General features: G+C 48.2%; 1 protein-coding gene across 3 annotated transcripts in view; it reads left to right on the top strand.

Annotated features, from left to right (window-relative positions):
- CAMTA1 (calmodulin binding transcription activator 1) overlaps positions 1–19,346 on the top strand; it is a 160,498-nt gene that overhangs the window by 113,756 nt on the left and 27,396 nt on the right. For all 3 annotated transcript variants that reach the window (XM_025213014.1, XM_025213015.1, XM_014523520.2), the window contains 5 exons: positions 1,544–1,859; positions 2,150–2,673; positions 15,647–15,834; positions 17,571–17,817; positions 18,757–18,828. In XM_025213014.1, coding sequence (XP_025068799.1) covers positions 1,544–1,859; positions 2,150–2,673; positions 15,647–15,834; positions 17,571–17,817; positions 18,757–18,828 — 1,347 coding nt within the window. The remainder of the gene's footprint in view (positions 1–1,543; positions 1,860–2,149; positions 2,674–15,646; positions 15,835–17,570; positions 17,818–18,756; positions 18,829–19,346) is intronic.

Genomic DNA, 19,346 nt, shown 5'->3' with positions numbered 1-19,346 from the left:
CGGCCTCTCTAGGAACAGTAAAAAGCCTAAAAGAGATTGTTATAACAGTGTAACATCTTGTTTTGGGAAACATCAGGATACAGCTGTGTAAACAGAGGTCAGTGCCCAGAGTTACTTTGGGCAGAGAAAAGGTAAGTTTATCAGAAACACGTTTTGTTTTTTCTCTAGGACTGCATGGTTTGGGGGGTTCCTTTTGGAAGTAGGAACAGCTTTTCCAAGGGAATTGTGTATGGTGTGTAATCCATCACACACAGTCTTTCAGGGGGAGCTTTCTCGGTTCTAGAACAAAGCTTGCTGGATTGTGTGCGCGTTGTAAGAACTGACAGGCTGTGAGAGAAAGATCAAAATTTGCTGGATGTATTGGTTTTCAAAGTGCAAGGCAAAAAGGGCCACTGATGAGAATGAATTGTAAAGCCTGTAGACCAAAAATGATACAGTTAAAATCTGTAAGGAAAAGGAAAGCTGAAAGTTAGGTAAGACTCAGAAAAAAGTGTGGTATTCTAAGCAGTGTGGTATGTGTTTGCTCTGTGTGTGTATTGCAAGGCAAAGAAACTGCTGGAAATGTAAGTGTCTGCAATCTCATTGGTAAAGGGGGTGAATTCTTTATTTTTTTTTTACCTCCCCTCATTCTCCAAAAATAGTGTAAAACTTTTAAAAAGAAAAGTCTTATCTTAACAGCTTGTTAAAACAACAACAAAAAAAATGGTTCTAAAAACTCAGTGTCAGCTATTAAGGCTCTTACTGTAATTGATAACGTTAATCAAACCAAGGGTGAAGCTTGCCCTGCTCGTCTTGGCCTGGTTAGACGTGTGTGTTCTGGGGGTGCTCAGCCAGCTTCTGATGGTAGTCAGACAGAGTCTAGCTATAGTTATCCTGGTGCCACAGCTTGGTACGGGTACAGCTCCTTTATTGACGCTTATCTGTGTTTCCTTAGTTCCTGCCCCACGCTCGGCCCAGCCCTGAAGACTTGTTTATCACATGACTTCTTTGCAGTCACAGAGATGCTGTCATATTTAGCATTTTGCTGCTTCCAAATTTTGTTCACTGCTTCCTAGATTCCTGCTTCTCCAGCATTGCTTCTCTGTTTGGCTTCTCCCTGATAATTCAGTACAAAGCACTGACAGTTCCATCCTTCTGCGAACCTTGGCTGGCTGCTGTTTCCCCTGTTCATGCTGCACCACAACTCTGTGATACTCCAGAAGCCAACACTGTATAGCTAACTTCCCCTGGGGACAGTGGGTTGGCTCTTTGAAAGCTGAGAGTGAGGTTAGTGTGAAGCGGACAGACAATGGACAGCCTCCTGTTTTTGAGCTCACAGGTGTGCACCTGAGCTGTATTGCAGGGCCATTATGTGCTTTCTGTAACACTTGTAAAGACACCACTTCTGGGCATTTGGACATGCTTGGGCATTCAAGTGCTGCTGCTCAGAGCTATTCTCAGTGGGCAGAGCATGGAACAAGTCTCGAGGCTTAATGGGAGAGGGCAGCAGTGGTGGGTGCATCATGGGTTTTGCCATTGCATCAACTGTGCTCTTCTTTTCCAGATGTGGGCATGTGCTCTAGGCCACATGGATGCAGCTGTTGTGCTGTACAAGTGGGACCGCCGTGCTATTTCCATTCCTGATTCCCTTGGGAGACTGCCCCTGGCTATTGCCCGGTCTCGGGGTCATGTGAAATTGGCAGAGTGCCTGGAACAGCTTCAGCGAGATGAGCAAGCTCAGCTTGGGCAAAACCCCAGAATCCAGTGCCCTTCGAGCGGAGAGTCCAACGTGGAGAGCTGGGTGTCCCAATGGCATAGTGACATAATCACTTCTCAAGAGCCCCCAAAGGGAGTCACTGTTATTTCCAGTTCCAGTACAGGTAAAAACAACCCAAAGGGGTAGTAGCTTCGTCTGCTGGAGCAGGCAGTTTACTGGGAAAAGAGGCTAAGCACAGCTGTGCCATTCTGTGTCAGAAGCTGGCTGTTTTGAAAGCAGTGCACCTTGAATTGTGGGATCAATTTTGGTGTAGCTTCCTTGTAGAATGCCCATCACTGCTGCCACAGAAATCAGTATGGCATGCATCTCCACCCATGGTGGGGGGGAGCGCTCTGTACTGGGATCACTTGATGCTGGCTGGCTGGTCCTGACTTACGGTCTGTTTGCTTCCAGAGTTAAGACGACCAAGGTCTGAGCCCTCCAATTACTATAGCAGTGAGAGCCAGAAAGATTACCCAGCACCCAAGAAACACAAGCTGAGCCCTGAGTACTTCCAGATACGACAGGACAAGCTGCTCTCCACAGCTCTGAGCCTGGAGCAATCAAGCCTTCGGAAGCACAGTGCCAGCTCCAAGCAGCCAGCCCCAGAGACAATCAGCCCCAGTGAAGGGATGAGGGACTATGGCCGGGAGCTGTCCCAGCACCTCCCAGACAGCACTGGGTACCGTGGCCCTGGCAGCCAGGCAGGGATCAAATGGAGCCCCAAAGACCTTTACATTGGGGTGTCCACAGTGCAGGTGACAGGAAGCCCGAAGGGGCATGCACTGGGGAAGGACACGGTGGCCCATAGCTTGCACCAGCGGGAGCAAATGAACGTACTGCTGATGGCTGACAGGGAGATAGTGGACACGGAGCTGCTGTCCTACCGGGACAATGTGGAGAACGAGGACTGTTTGCACCATATGGAAGACTTGCAGGTAAGTCTGCAGCTGCTCCAGGGCCATCTCCAAGGCTCTGTTGGGCTGCGAGACATGGAGGGCCGGGGCAGGTCGTGTTACAGTTGCATGAAGTGCTGTTGAGCTGCTGGGGCACAGTGGGTACTTGGGCTAGAAGGGTCACAGCCCCATGGCAATGTAAGAGCAGCCCTGGCCAGTACCGTTGGATCATGAGAGAGGGCAGTGCTGGGTAGAGATTCCAAGGGGTCATGCCAGTGAATGCAGGCAATTCTGCACAGCAACTGCATCTCAAGCCCAGGTACTGCAGGCCAGTGCCCTTGGGCGTCCAGCAGCAGTGCAACTGGCTTTGTCATCCTGGGTGCAAGATTCTGGTCCTGTGCAAGCACTGAAGGTGCATTGCATCAGTGAGTAGCTCTGGCGGCTAAGAGAAGCCAAAGACGGCAACCCCAGACTAACAGAGCAACTGCTGCCATGTGAGAAGCCTGTGAAGGTACCAGGAGTCTGGCAGTGAAAGAAGCAGGTCCTAGGAAGATCAGTGTACCAGATCTGCCCTCACCCTTCCTGCTGGGTCTTTATCTCCCTTGTTTCAGGAGAGAAACAGAGGAGAGCAGCTGGCATTTTAGGGGAGGATGTCTGGGTTGGGTTGTTGCAGTCCTGAATGCAAGCTTCAGAAATAAACTGTCTGAAGCCAGCTGCACCCAAGCATAGCAAGGGGAAACAGGCCTTTGGGCCATGTGGTGCTGCCATGTGCTGTGCTCCTGTGTCTGGCATTGTTGGGGCTGGGATCTGGCACCTTCCCTAAGAAACCCCATCCCTGTCACTCAGCATTGACATGATTTTGCTGCTCTCTGTTCCTGGGCCAGGTGTGGGAGTTCAGGACTTTGACTTTACTATTCAGGCTCCTGGTTGTTATAGCAGAGCAACCCTAGCAGCTCCCAGGCTTCCAGTGAGCTTCTGGTAAGCTGTTCCTGGAGCTGAGCTGGTAGTACCAGCTGGTGACTTCTTTGCAGCCTTGTGTAGGTGTTCACAAGGACCCCTGGATGTGCTGACACGTTTCCTGTCCTTCTCTGAGAGGTCTCTGCAACCTCAGGAACCAGGGCAGCAAGCAGAGATGGTGTCCCCAGCACAGCAAGGGCACCTGAGCTTGGGGTCCTCACAGGCCATCCCAAGGATCTTAGACATTTCATGATGAGGATGGCCTATGACCTGAGGACCCCATGTTCCCCTTTTAAGAGGGGCCCAGAGGCAGGTGATCCCTGGCTGCTGAGGAAGGAAGGAAGGGTCTCTGGCTATTGCTGCAGTGGTCAGGGACCTACAACTGATGTCTAATGTGTCCATGTATTCTAAGTCAGAGGTACAAGCAGCAGATTAACTCCTGCCATCTGGAGGCCTGATATCCATGCTTCTGGTTCTTCTGGCATGGTCCCAGATTGATTTTAGGCCCGTCCTTGAACGAGTTGCCTGCTCTGAGTCTTTGTCAGTTAGGGGCTGGTCACTAGGGAACTGAACAGGTATGACCAGAGTAGATTTGATTTAAATCAAATAATTTTAAATGATGACTGGAGAGGCCTTTGATGTTGAAGCTGGAGTTTAGAATTTCAATTCTGCAGAAATACCTGAAGGTAAAAATGGAGTTTCTTAATAACTTTGCCTGTGGGCTTAGACTGGCCCATTAGCTTTCAAGACCATAGTTCTTACACTTGTTTTAGGGAACTGTACCAAGAGCTTAGAGAAGACCTTACCTTTCATTTTTCTGATTCTGGAGTGGCTGCAGACTCCCAGGAGTAGGTGGTAATAGTGAAAATGTTTACAGACCTCATTATGGAGGAGGCTGTGGGAATGTGGCTGGAGTGCTACTGTGAAAAGTGGGTTACATACCGAAGGTGTGAGATGCAGGCTGTGTTTGGACTGGGGCTTGGCATGCCCTCATGTCCTGTGTAGAAAGAAGGGCCATGTGGCAAAACTTTGGATGGATGGATGGATGGATGGATGGATGGATATGTAACTTGTGTGGGGAGAGGGGCCACATATCCTAGCCCAAAACCTTTGCAAGCATCTCAAGCCAGAGGAGAGTAGCCAATGCAGAGGATGCATAGGAGGAGAGGGAAGAAGAGGACAAGGAGGAGGGGAAATGAAAAGAACAATGGGAAAAACAGGAAGAAGAGAGGCAGGAGGGAAGAGAGGAGGAGCAGTTGCAGGAAAAAACAGAGGTGAAGGTTCATAGATTCATAGATGTTTGGGTAGGAAGGGACCTCAGTAGATCATCGAGTCCCACCCCCTGCCCTGGGCAGGAAAGGGTTAGATGACCCCAGCCAGGTGCATGTCTAGCCTTCTCTTAAAGACCCCTAAGGTAGGGGAGAGCACCACCTCCCTTAGAAGCCCATTCATGCAACCCTTACTGTAAGGAAGTTCTTCCTGATGTCTAACCTAAATCTGCTCTCCATCATTTTGTGGCCGTTGTTCCTAGTTACTCCAAGCCATGCTCTGGTAAACACAGCATCTCCTATTCCTTGCTGCCACTGCCCTGTCGCCCCCAGCCCCGCCCTGATGAATTTATAGGCAGCCACAAGATCACCTCTTAGCCTTCTCTTGTGGAGGCTGAAGAGATCCAGATCTCTCAATCTCTCCTCATAGGGCTTTGCCTGCAGGTCCCTAACCATACAAGTGGCCCTCCTCTGAACCCTTTCGAGGTTGTCCACATCCCTCTTCAAGTGCAGCGCCCAAAACTGGATGCAGTACTCCAACTGCGGCCTGACCAATGCCGCATAGAGGGGAAGTATCACTGCCCTGTACCTGTTCATCATGCACCTGCTAATGCATGATAAAGTGCGGTTAGCTTTACTGATCGCTCTGTCACATTGACGACTCGTGTTCATCTTGGTGTCAACACTGACTCTGAGATCCCTTTCTGCTGCTGTGCTGCTGAGAAGGTCCTCCCTCATCCTGTAAGTGTGCTGGTGATTCCTTCGCCCTAGGTGCAGCACTTTGCACTTGAACTGCATCCCTGTTCTGCTCACTTCTCCAACCTGTCCAGATCCACCTGGATTCTGTTCCTACCCTCTAGTGTGTTAACTTTACCCCATAATTTGATATCATCTGTGAATTTGGACAGAGTGCTTTCCACACCCTCATCCAAGTCACTGATGAAGACATTGAACAGCACAGGTCCTAGGACCGAGCCTTGTGGGACTCCACTGTCCACATCTTCCTAGGTTGATACCAACCCATCCACCACCACTCTCTGGGTGTGACCCCTAAGCCAATTTGCTAGCCATGTGAATGTGTAATCATCTACGTCACAGCTAGCTGCTCAGTTTATTTATGAGAATAGAATGAGATACTATATTAAAGGTCTTCTTAAAATCCAAGTAAATGACATCTACCTCGTCTCCTGCATCTAAGCATTTTATGACCTGGTCAAGGAGGTGGTGAAGGAGACCCCACAGTAGAGCCAGGAAGAGATTTTTGAGGAGGTCCTCCAGTTGGAGTTGTTGGAGGAAGGAGAAGAGAAACAAGGGGAGACAAGTACCCTCAAGAGCAGGGAGAGAGATGGGGTGGACTCGGAAGAAGAAGGAAGAGAGGAGGTGATGGAGTGACTCACTGAAAGTGCAAAAATGAAACCAGAAAACTTGGCAAACACAGGAAGTGTGGAGGAGGAGGTGAAAAATAAGGAAAGGCAGAGAATCAGAGATGTGACAGGAGGAGAATCTTCCTCTGTAGAGGTCCCACTTTCCTCTGAAGTGGAAAGTTTAGGCCAGTCGTCCAAGATGGCAACAAAATGGAGCACTTGGGGGAAGGGAAAAGGTAAAAAGCAAGGGAAAACAAAGATGAAGAGCCACTTTGTAAAACAGTACCCAGTGGTCACCTTGGCCTTGGCATCAGTCAATGTTAAGAGTATTCTGAGCATGAGTAAATGGGCAGGAGCAGAGGCATTCCTGACTCCCAGGTATAAGCAGATATCATGTGCTTGTAGGCGGGTGGCATACTGGGGGGAGAGGAATTTGTATTTTTTGAGGAGAGGTGGACTTGAGGACCTTCACAATGGTTGGGCAGTAATGAAAATGGAGCATCTGGAGTGAACGTTCTGGTATGGAACCCATGGATTAGAATTCAAAAGGTGATAGAGCTGGTGAGTAGAAGGATTTTTAGGTAGAGTGTGAAGCATCTGGAACAGTGTTTGTCATAACAAATATATATACCCTGGCAGAGAAGAAAGCCTGTTATGTTGTATTGAATGAGGTAGCAGTCAGCTTACCAGGATCCAAACCCAGTGTATTGTTTGGAGATTTTGACTGTCTTATATAGGTAGGAGACAAAGCAGAGAGAGAAGGGGAGGGAGTGGACAAGACCTCCAGACTGTTGAAACAAATTGTGGAGCAGAACAGTCTGCAAGTGTATGGAAGAGAAGCCCAGAGGAGGAAGTGACATTCACAAGGGTCAACCTGACCAGAAAATTCCACTCAATTAATTTGATCTTTTTGACAGAGCATGGGGGGGTGCTTTGAGGTGGTGCTGAATTCCTTCTCATACCATTTGATGTTCAAGACAAAGGTGGAGGTGGATGCTCGCTGGGTGAAAGGGAACGAGGTGTGGAAGTTGAATGTAGCACTCATTCAGAACAGGTTACAGGGCTGAGTGACATCTGGGGGATGGTAGAGGAATTGTGTCAGGATCTGTACTCTCCAAAAGTAACTTATGGAGGGGATACCAATAGGTTTTGGAGATACTGCAAAGCAGATAGTCACAAGCTAAAAGAAGAATGGAGTGTGCCGGTGGTAAGGAGGTGTTGGGAAGCTACAGGAAGAGCAGAGCATCAGAAGGATGGATTCCCAAAAATATTCTGTACAATTTTTTGGGAGGTCCAGACTTACTGGAAATGCATGGGAAAATGAAAAGGGGCAAACACTTGGTGGTGGGCATAGAAAGCGGGGTGATTACTCTGGTTTTCAAGAAGGGTGATAGTGTCATAACCTGCTCTGAATGAGTGCTACATTCACCTTCCACAGCTCTCTTCCTTTCACCTAGTGAGCATCCACTTCCAACTTTGTCTTCAACATCAAATGGTTTGAGAAGGAATTCAGTGCCATGTCAAATCTCCCCCAGTGTTTTGAGTAATTGGGAACCCACTGTCCTCTTGAAGTTTGACTATAAGCTTTTTGCAAAGGTAATATAAGAGAGAGGCTGAAGCGGGTGATTGGGAAGGCAGTGACACTGGATCAGGTTCTGGGAGTACTGAGAAGAAAAATCCATGAAGCCTTGGTGCAGCTAAGAGATGTGGTTGGGTTTTTCAGACAGCAGAAACTAAATGTAGCCATACTTAACCTGGATTAAGAAAAAGCATATGATCACATGGTGCACACATTTTTGCTGGCCACTCTGGAAAGGATGGGCTTCCCCCCCATGTTCATAGGATGGATTCAAATTTTGTATTCAGATATAATAAGTCAAGTATTGGTCAACAGTCACTTGTGGCAACAAATAGAGGCACAGTCAGCAGTGTGGCAAGGGTGCCCTTTGCCCTCCTTTTTTATTTATACATATAATGGAACCATTGTTGGAGAAGATAAAGATCAGTGGTGGAATAAGTGGGGCGCTTGTACCTGGGGGAGATGGGGACCAAACCAAGTGTGTAGCATATATGGGCACTGTTAATGTCATTTGTCGAGATTACCTGTCCCTGGAAAGGGCACTGAGGCATCCAAGTGAATAAGGAAAAGTGATGGCAGCCAAGTTGAACATAGCAAAGTTAAATGCATGGTATATGAGGATGCAGGGGATTTAAGCATATTGGGGTCAAGATTGTTGGAGAAGGGTGAGTGCTGGGAATTAATTTTGACCCAGGACTGGAGGTACAAACTGTGGTGGAGGAAGTGAGACAGTTACTAGGACTCTGGAGGTCATGAAAACTATCTTTGGAGGGGAAGATGAGAATAATCAAGGCACTGATATTGCCATCACTGCTCTACATGCAGATGTTTTTTCCACCTCAGTGGAGGATGATATGCAAGATCCAAAATAAGTTATGTACCTTGTTTTGGTCCTAGCAGGAGCACTGGGTCAGAGAGTTGCTATATAGGACATAGGAGTGTGGGGGATGGGGTTTCCAGTTATATTTTGGTTTATCTTTGTAAAATATACGAGCCTTTGTTGCACCATGGTGGTGGGAGGTAAATCCAGAGCTGCAGGCTTTATGAGATACCACCAGGGCCTTTGTGGAAGACTGGGGTGGAGGAGGAGTGGGAGGATGACATTTGCCCAAGCACAAGACCATAGGCATTACAACCACTAAGTTTTTATGCTGTCTTGGAGGCACTGAAAAATAAATATAATTTGCAGCAAGTGGGTCCAGAAATCCTAAGAGAATGCTAGAAAATTCATTAATTTGTCCAATCAAAGAGCCATCTCACTCCAGTAGGATGCTCTGAATAAGGAGAGATCACGAAGGGTGTGGAGTGATATTTTTGACACTTGTTGGAAGAGCACAGATTTTGAATGGTTGATGGTCCACCATATCCTTCTGGTTTGGCAGCTATAGAAGAGTTGGGGATTGGATAGTGAAATGTAGTACCTAAGGGCCAGCTATCTCAAAGGCATGTCTTCTGGGAATGCCATGTTGCAAAGAGGATATGGATCAGAGTGGGATACTTTCTTGAGACATTAGTAGGGATATGGCCTGTGACGCATAAGATGGTGCTATGGGGCAAGTTCCCACAAACTGGACATTTGCATGCAAGAGGAAAGATACTGATTTTTAATTGTGTATAGACATGTTAGAATGTCTTTTAATCACCAGTTCAAAGATAGGGCTGAATAAGGTAAACCTGTACTATGTAAGGGAACAAAAAGAATCAGGACGGGGAAAACCTGAAAAAGGGTGGCAGAGGGCCAAGTTGGCAGTTCTGTTGCTATGAACATTGTGCAAAATGTACCAAATTCAGAGCATTTTTTCTTGTGCCCAGGATTGGCTGATGTGGTTTTGTGTTTGGACTTTTTTGTTTGTTTGTCTGGGGTTTTTTTGTTTATTTCAATTCCTATGTTTGAATAATACATGGTGTTAAATCATAGAGAAGTAGGGCTGGAAGAGACCTCCAGAAGTCATCTAGTCCAACCCCCTGCCTGAGGCAGGATCATCACTGTCCAAGCCATGCTATACAAATGCATAATCTAAACTCTTAGTAAAACTACTGCCAACCCTGACACAACCTAAGATGCAACACCCGAACCTGCCACAGGTAAAGCAGGACCACAGTGGTCAAAATACTGCTGCTACAAAGTTTGCTAATATAAGCTCAAAACATCCTAGGAAGAGGGCTATGCCTCATGCTACAGAAGAAGGCAACCCTATCTGATCATGGGGTAAAATGCCTTCCTAATTTCAGATATGGTGATTGGTCTGACCCTGAGAAGAAGGCAGGACCCTCTAGCCAGGACCCTCTGGGTTCAAGTCGCAGCAGGAGCTTTGGCATACCCCAGTCAAAAATCCTAGCCTTGGCTGCAACCAGCACCCAGTGCCTCTGAGGAAGGCTTAGAAACACCTTGACACATGTAGCAGAAAGGGTGCTGAGGGATGGAATTTCCTCCCAGCCCCATGTGGCAACTAGGAAAGCCCAGAAGCATGGGAAATTCCCATAGAAGAACATGGGCATGGCTGTGCCTAGAACATCCCTGAACAGTGGCTGTCCAGCCTCTTCTTGAATACCTCCAGTGGTGGAGAGTCCATAGCTTCCCTAGGCAGTCTAGTTCACTGCCTTCCTATTCTCACAGTGAAGAAGTTTTTCGTGATATCCAGTCTAAACCTACTTTGCTGCAACTTGAAGTCATGTGTCTGTGTTCTACTCTGCAGTAAGAAAGAAAAAGAATTCTCCCTCTTCTTTCTGGCAGGCCTTCAAGTTTTTGAAGACTGCTATCACGTCCCCTCTTAAGCATCTTTTCTGTAAGCTGAGCATGCCTACCTCCTTCAACCTCTCCTTGTATGACTTGGTTCCCAAGCCCTTTATCATTTTTGTCACCTGCCTCTAAATCCTTTCTAACTTCTCACATTCTTTTCAACATGTGGAACCCAGAACTGCACACAGTACTCTAGATGAGGCCTAACCAATGCCAAGCGGAGAGGTGCTATCACCTCCTGTCTCTTGCACCTAATCTTCTATTGATGCATCCTAAAACCTCATTAGCCTTTTGTGCAGCTGCATCATACTGCAGACTCATGTTGAGTCTCTGATCTACCAGGACTCCCAGATCTCTTTCCTCGAGGCTGCCATCCAGCCAGGTATTACCCATTTTGTACTTGTATTTTGGATTATTCTTTTCAAGGTGTAGCACTTGCAACTTTCCAATCTGTCAAGATCCTTTTGAATTGTGCTTCTATCCTCCATGTTCACAATGCTTCCCAGTTTAGTGTCTCCTGCAAACTTGCAAAGTTTTAGGTTTTGGATGGGGAAATGGATGAATTTTTTTGGTTGGTTCTGTTGAAGTGGGAGAGATGTGTTTAAATGTTAAATGTAATGGCTTGCTTGATTTAATAGAAAGTTTGTGTTAAAAGAAGGAAAAAGTTTTGTTTTTGATACTTTTATAATAAAAGAAAAAAATGCTGTTTTGCTGCCTCTGCACCCTGATTCTAGATCAAACCATGCCTTGCTGATCCTACTTGGACTTTGATCTCTGTCTCTGTTTCTCATGCCTTGGATTGTTGGAACTCTACTTTCATAGGTACCTGAGCTGGTTCACTCCCTGGCGTTGCTCTGCCTAGCATTTCAGCCTTGATTCAGGCTGTAACTCTCTGGCTTTGACCCCTGCTACCTCTTGGACCTTTGGCAATTGACTGGTGCTAATCACAAGTCAGTCCATCTATGCCTTGGTGCGTGACATATTTTGTGTGGACCAGCCTACTTGGGCAAGGGGGTAGTACCCACAGGATGGATCCCACAGGCCAGCCTGTACCCCCAGACTCCTTGAAGTGGGAGCTAACAACTCAGGAAGAGCCAAGCCAGTTAAAGCATAAAAGCCAGGTCCTGCAGGTCCAAGTTAGTCAACGGCTTATGGAAAACCTGGACCCAAGGGCTCAGTTGGCCCATCTGGTTGATGACTGCCAGCAATTGTAAACAGAGAATGACTCTTTCTGAGGACATTCACTGGGCCAGCACCTGGTAATCCAACTACCCCCAGATTTAATGGTGATTGTCATGTTTCTGGGGCTTTATGAACCAGTGCTATCTCTTCTTTCTAACATGCCCTTGTACATATGCCAGCAATCAAGCCAAGGTGGCCTTTGTTATCAGCCTATTAATGGGGGATTCCCTATTAGATTGGGCCTCCCCAATTATTAGAGAAGCATTGGGGGATGCAGAACTTTGGGCTCTGTCTGCAATATTTGATAAACCAGAAACAGCTCTGTGATAAACCAAAAACAGCTCCACCTAGGTTCAGGCACGGCAACCTTCTATGCAGCCCACTTTTGCTGTTATGCAGCTGACACAGACTGGAATGAGGCCATCCAGTTCCAATAGGGGGTCCTAAGAAAAAGTCAAGGACTAGCTGACCCATGTGGAAGTACTCTCCAGCCAAAATACCTTTATTGACTTGGTCATCAGACTTGACAACAGGCTAAAAGGGCATCAAGAAGAAAAGAGGTTGCCACCTTTGGCTTCCCCATTCCACACCACCTTCCACACTTACACCTGTTCTGAGCTCATGTAGGTGGATGGGAGTTGTTGAAGGTTCACTCCTGAGAAATGCCAACAGCACTACCAATGCCTCTATTGTGGTGAGCCCTAGCAAACCATTGCCTTCTGTCCAGCCCATAATTGGGGGGGGGGTTCAGAAAATGTCAACGCACAGGCCCACTAAGTGGGGTAGGCCTGGGAACTACCCATAATACCCATCCAGCTTCAGGCTTTAGTGGGGCCCACTCACTGCCTCTTAGTTCAGACCCTCAGCTGCAATTGGTCCAATGGCTGTATATACCTGGCTCACCTCAGCCATTCTTGGAGCTGACCACTCTTCTCAACTCTAGGTCTGCTGACTGCTTCTTGGATGAGGAGACCACCCAGAGATTACATGATCCCTTAGACAGCCAGTCCAGACCACTAATGCAGGAGACCATTGATAGGTCCATACTGTCCTCCAGACCACTAATGCAGGAGACGCTCCCGCTGGAGGTAGACATCCAAGGGCGTTTGGAAATGCTGAGCTTCAGGGTAATCCATTTTCCATGTTTTCCTCTAATGCTGGGGATAACCTGGCTAATGCTGCATGACCCCATTGTGCTGTGAAAGTTGCAGGAAGTCAGTGTTACTCTAATCACTTCCAGATACACCACTGGAATGCCTGGGAACCCGTTGCTCAGAAGATCCTAGGAGTATCCGTACCTTTGACACTGAGGGCAGACCTGCCCCCCTGACATGGTAGTAGACCTTCCCTCCAAATATAGGGACTGTCAACGTTCTGGGAAAAGAAGAACTTGGACACCCTTCCCCCACTTTGAGACTATGATTGTACTATTGAATTCCAGCCTGGGACAAAGATACCCATAGGGCAAATATAAGTCCTATCCAAACCCAAGCTAATCACTCTGCACAAGGATCTCCAAAAGAACCTAGCTAAGAGATTTATTAGGAAATCCACTTCACCTGTCGGGACACTGGTCTTATTTATGGAGGCGGGGGGAGGGGCAGGCAGGGAGATGAGAGTCTATGCCTCTGTGTAGATTACCAGGTGCTAACCCAAATTACCACCCAGAATATGCTTCTTGCCCTTTGTCCTGGAACTGTTAGACTGACTACGAGTGGCTTCTGTCTTTACCAGACTGGACCCCGATGCTGATGGTGCTAGACAATTTTATGAAAAAAGAACATTTGATTCCCTGCACTGTGTTACCTACTACCAAAGAGAAATCACAGCTCTGAATATCCACATGGTCCACCTCTGTGGACTCCCTTAGCATTTAATCTCAGAGAGAGTGTCTCAGTTTACCTCCTCATTTTGGCAAGAGGCCCTGTGCCTATTTGGAGTTCGGTCCCACCTGTCAGCTGCATATCATCCCCAATCCCGTGGCCTGGCTGAAAGAGTAAGTCAAATCCTGGAGCAATACCTTCATTGCTACAGCAATTACCAACAGGATAATTGGTCCTCCTTGTCCATTTGTAAATAAAGGTTTCCATCCTCAGTTCCACACCAAGCTGCCTTAGGTGTTTCCCAATCCTGTGGCTTCTAAATGGTTGCAGTACATTCATCATAGATAGAAGGATTTGAAGAAATAAGTAAACCAAGCCAAAGAAACCTAAAATGTTATGTTGACCATTGCCACCAGCCAGGCCTGACCTATATCATTGGCCAGAAGGTATGGTTATCCCCTGAGCGCATATGCACAGAGAGAGCCTTCTGCAAATTGGGCTGTATCCAATAGTCCATCAAATCAACACCATTGCATACAAACTGTGGCTGCCCCAGACCCCCAAAATTCACTTAGTATTCCACATGTTGCTGAAGCTGTATACAGAAAAATCCCTCCACGCAGCCATTTCCTCCTGTTGTTGTGCAGGGGAATGAAGAATATGGAGTTTGGGAGATCTTAGATTCAGAATTTAAACACAGCTGGTTATTGTTCCTGGGAGACTGGGAAGAACGTGGTCCGGAAGACTACACCTGGAAACCAGTACCTGCCCCAGCACTACTTCATGCTTTCCATTAAAAGCACCTGGGAAAACTGTGCTCAGCCTGCCTGGAAGTTGGGTATAAGAGAGGGGGTAACATCAGGACCCAATCCTGAACCCCCAGTCTAAGGACTTGGGGACCAAATACTAGCTTGGCCCTCCACCAGGCCGCAGCTTATAGAAGAAAGCAGAACAAGGAAAGGGGTCCCACTCTGAAAGGTCTTTCCACCAGTCAGTGTCTCCCAGCCCCTGACTGGATACTTCAAACTATATAAGCATTCCTGGGGACACTGTGATGTGGCAGGAGCCTTGCTATCCTTTGCACGCTTCTTTGCTTCTGTGCCCTGATTCTAGATGAGGTCATTTGCTGACTGATCGGACTTTGGCCTCTGCCTCACACTTTGGATTGTTGGGACTTGGCTCTCATGGGTAGTTGTCCTGACTCAATCCCTGACTTTGTTCTGCCTAGCATGTTGGCCTTAATTGGACTCTGACTCGGGTTTTGACCCCATTTACCCTTTGGACTTTTGTCTATTGGCTGGTGCTAATCACTAGTCAGACCACCTGTGCTTTGGTGTATGACAGCAGTGGCAGGCACTGTCCCACACCAGCCATTGATTATGTGCAGGATTTTTTGCTGCTCCCACCAAGAAAGTGGTACTGCTCGTTACTGGACTGTTCAGGGTTAACAGCAACAATTAGTGACTCTGGTAACAGAAGGTTTTTAACCTTTTCTGAACATAAACATTTGCATAATTTGGCAAAGATGACATCAGAAAACATCATAGCTGTTGCGCGACATTACTGCTTAACTGAGCCAAGTGTGGGTGTAAGTTAGCATGTGGCATCAAACAAATCCACCCCAGATATTCCAGCCTCACTGGCACCTTGTATGTACCAGCAATCACCCATTAGAGCATAGAGGCAATCCATGCCTTGTCATATTCCTTGAGGGGCTCACACATGTTACCTGAAGCAACTATCTTGCCTTATTTGGTGTAAATAAAGGAATACTGTCTGTGCAGAGTGCTGGTGCTGCCAACACCAGAGCTTTGGAAGGAGTGAGGCTGCAGTGGATTAAGGCTGCACTGTGTAGTTCTTTCCATCCCTTTGGGTGGGGGAATTGCATGATGCTCTGAAACATTTGAGTACAGCAGTGACAAACAAAGACTGGGAGGGGCAGGAAGGCCAATCCAGCCAGAGGCGCAGGGAAAACCCAAATTAGGTACATTTATTTCTAAACAGAAATACTGTGGGAGTGTCAGGGCTGGGACAAAGAAGCAAGGGAGGTCTGAGACATGGCTCAGCAGCCCATGAGCATGGCTGTTGTCTGCTATTCCTAGGTGAATATGATGACATTGGCAGAGCACATCATCGAAGCGACACCTGACAGGATCAAGCGGGAGAACTTTGTGCCAATGGAGTCGCCGCTGGTGGAGAGGACAGATGGTGCTGCCATTAGCACCACCATGAGCTGGCTGGCCAGTTACCTTGCTGATGTCGACCATCTGCCAAGTGCTGCACAGATCAGGTTGGTGATGAATCCAGAGGCAGTCATGGGCATGGCCCTCTTTCACTGCAGGTGTGTGCGTGTGTGTGTGTGTGTTCCTAAGTCCTTGGAATTGCTTTTGAATCAAATGTAATGCAAAGGAGTCTAGAACTTTCCTGCTTGGTCTTGCACATGCAAACAGCAGGCAATGCTGACACCTTGCTGCTGGGGACTGCTGTGAATTGATAGAACAGAGCAAACATGCAGCAAAGCAGACCCTGTTGGACATGGAGTGTGAGGCAGAAGAGGGCACAGCCAGGCAGACAGTTCTTTTGGGGACCGGATGACCTCACACTGTAGTAGGAAGCCATAAGACTGAAGTGAGGATTTGAGAATTTAGGGCCTGTTTCCTGATCTCTCAAGCCTTAGGGCAGGATAGGCAAGCAGGAACTCCACATGTGGAAGCTCTGGGCCAGCATCCCTAATTCCACAAACCATGTCACAAGCCTTTAACTTCCACTGAGGTATTCTCCCCAAAGCAAGGATGAGAGGATAAATCCAGCAGTAGCCACACAGCAGCCAAATTCTAAAGCGAGGGCATGTTGGAGGGTCTCAGTGGTTATATTCAGTGCTGAGTGATAGGGGCTCGAGAAATGGATTCCTCTCTGGATTCTCCAGCTGAGACCCAGGTGCTATTACCCAATGAACACCTTGTTATGTGTCCTTCCTGAACTGCAGCCTCTGTTCCTTGTCACATGCTGAAGGGCAAGGAGCTCAGCTACAGGCTTCTACCTACTTGTTGTGCCTAACTGGGTGTAATATGATCTGAGGGCTGTAGGTGCCACTGGGTGTCTGACAAGGCCATCGGGCGGCATCTGTGAGAAGGACAGGGCAGCTGTGCACCCTTCCCCCTTGTCATCCGCATCACAAAGATGATGAGTGTTTGATGGTCTGAGAATATAGTGCAAATGTGTCCCATGTTACATAACTACTCATGTTTCCACACACATGCGTACTAGAGTCCTGGACTCAAGAGTGGCATTCCTCTGTGCAGGTCAGTGCCTTGGTGAGGATGATCATGTCCTTCCCACATCACAGACAGAGTTTGGTGATACAAGGCTCCAAGCCTGGACCAGTGTGGTCTGCAACATGGCCCTGACTTCAGAGCTTCTAGTGAAGAAGGAGCTTAATGGAAGTGGTGCTTGTGGTGGGGACAGGACAGATGAGGCAGCCCCAGTGGGATGCCTGCTGCAGCCTGGAAGCATCCCCTTCATGTCTGGGGTGACCCAGACTCATAACATGCAGCTTTTCTTTGCTGTTAACTTAGTCTGAATTAAATCTGTGACTGAAGAGCCAGTTGAGACCAACCTCATTTCTGAGCTGCCCTTGTCCCATGAGTCATGGGCAGGGCTATTCAGTGACAGCAGCTCAGTTGCATCAGAGAGCCTCGTCTGCTGGCTTCATCAACCCCTGCCTGTTCATCTTTCACTATACCAGGCAACTTTCTACAGTGAAAAGCCCTGAAAAAATATCACAAGGATAAATCAGACTTGTAGAACTTGTTTCGCAGACACTGTAGCCAGGCCATAGTCCAACCTGTTCCCAATTCCTACGAAAGCCAAGTGTGTGCTCACGCACGGCAGGTACTAGGAGGTCAGTGCGGCCTAAGAGTTGTCTAAGCTCAAGCTCCACTCTGGCAGCGAGTAGCAGAATGTGTCAGACAGCAGTAGCCACCATGTGCTCATGTGACCATGTTCACACTCTGGCTTTGCTTTCAGAAGTTTGTATAGTGAACCCCTGACCCCTTCTTCAAACACCAGCCTGAGCCCGGTCGGCTCACCAATCAGCGAAACAGCTTTTGAGAAACCCAGCCTTCCTTCAGCAGCAGACTGGTCAGAATTTCTGAGTGCGTCCACCAGCGAGAAGGTTGAGAACGAGTTTGCACAGCTAACTCTGTCCGATCATGAGCAGAGAGAGCTCTATGAAGCTGCCAAACTTGTCCAGACTGTGTTCAGGAAATACAAGGTGAGTCGCTAGTGCACTAAGGGTGGGAGAGAGGGCATACACACCCCAGGTGCCAAGTTATGAGGGGCATTGGAATCACTCCCACCCTCCTATGGAGTCTGCACCTAAGCAGCATTGCTGGGCTGGGAATTCCAAAACAGTTCCTGGCTACTGTTGTTTGTAAGAGCAACAGATCCAGGCTGAGCAGAGCAGATGGAGGCAACAGTTCAGCCAGTATTGTTTAGACATTCCTGGCTGGGTAAGACTTCCCTCCCCTCAACCCCACTCTTGGACCCATGCATCGCATCCTGCCACGTCCTTCCCACTCACAGAACTGTGCCCCCTGCCCTCAACCCTCTCTCTGAACCACATGTGCCCTCCCTTCCCATTCTCCTGTAAGTTTGCCCTGGACACTTAAGTCTGCTGTGCTGGTATGCCTTGGGAGGAGGGGAGGGGGAGGGGGAAGGAAACAGAGTCTGCCAGGAAATTAAATGCAGAGAATATATGTTTACAGGATACAAGAGGTCCCCCAGTGTGTCCTCCTGGCCCCTTCCTCTCACCCCTTATTTTTTATGCCATATCTTGCATGCTGCTGGTTTGGTTCAACACGCCAGTGGAGTCAGGATGCCCAGCCCCAACTCCACCTTGGCACAGTGTTGCTCCAGTGGAAGCCCTGTGACTCTCTAAGTACATTCATGAAGATTCAGCCTTCGGTCTGCCACCTGTTTTCATCTTGTCCTGCCAGTTACTAGCTCATTGTCTGCAGAGGAATCAGAGGGTCTCTGTCTCCTTTACCAGTTGCAAATGAAACCTTTTTCACAGTGTCTGCTGGTGGGAGCTGAGCAGGAAGGAGCCAGGAATCAGAGCCCTTGCCAGCTGCAGCAGACCACTAGTTTACATCTTCCCTTCTGGTTTGCCAGCTCAGATTGTCAGTCATTGTTTTTTTACTTCTTTGTGCAGGGCCGTCCCCTCCGGGAGCAGCAGGAAGTGGCTGCTGCAGTCATTCAGCGTTGTTACCGAAAATATAAACAGGTAAGCAAGGCCTGTCCTTTTTGTGCAATCATAAAGCACCCTCAGGCACAGGCACAGGCACTTTGCATTGGGAATAAGCCCAAAGGGGGAAAAGCCGCCAACACGTGCTTTTCACTACGCAGCATTTTAAGTCTCTGTTTACCATATTTACTTGATTCTGAGATGAGGTCCCCCACATTTAACATGGCAGGGGGGAAAAGTCTTGGAATTGAGTACAGGGCAGTGGTCTAGCATCAACCCCGGACTGGAGCCAGAGCCATAGCTGCTGCTTGCCTGCCCCACCTCGCTTACCCTTACTCCAGTGCTAGTGGGCTCCATCCCCACTCCAGCCTGGGGAATGTAGCTCATAGTAATGGTGCTGGCTCTGTGCCCTGCTCTGTGCCCCAGGCTAGAGTGGGGGCAGAGCCTGCCAATGCCAGAGGAAGGATGCGGGGAGAGGAGGGGAAGGGCAGGCAGGGATCAGAAATAAGGGTTCAGGGGAAGGGAAGGGAAGCTGGGCCGTGGCTGCAGGGGGAAGG

This window comes from Alligator sinensis, unplaced genomic scaffold (assembly GCF_000455745.1).
Source record: "Alligator sinensis unplaced genomic scaffold, ASM45574v1 scaffold433_1, whole genome shotgun sequence".
NCBI classification, from domain to species: Eukaryota; Metazoa; Chordata; order Crocodylia; family Alligatoridae; genus Alligator; species Alligator sinensis.
The sequence above is the reverse complement of the archived record's forward strand: the minus strand, read 5'-3'. Positions and strand labels throughout refer to the sequence as shown.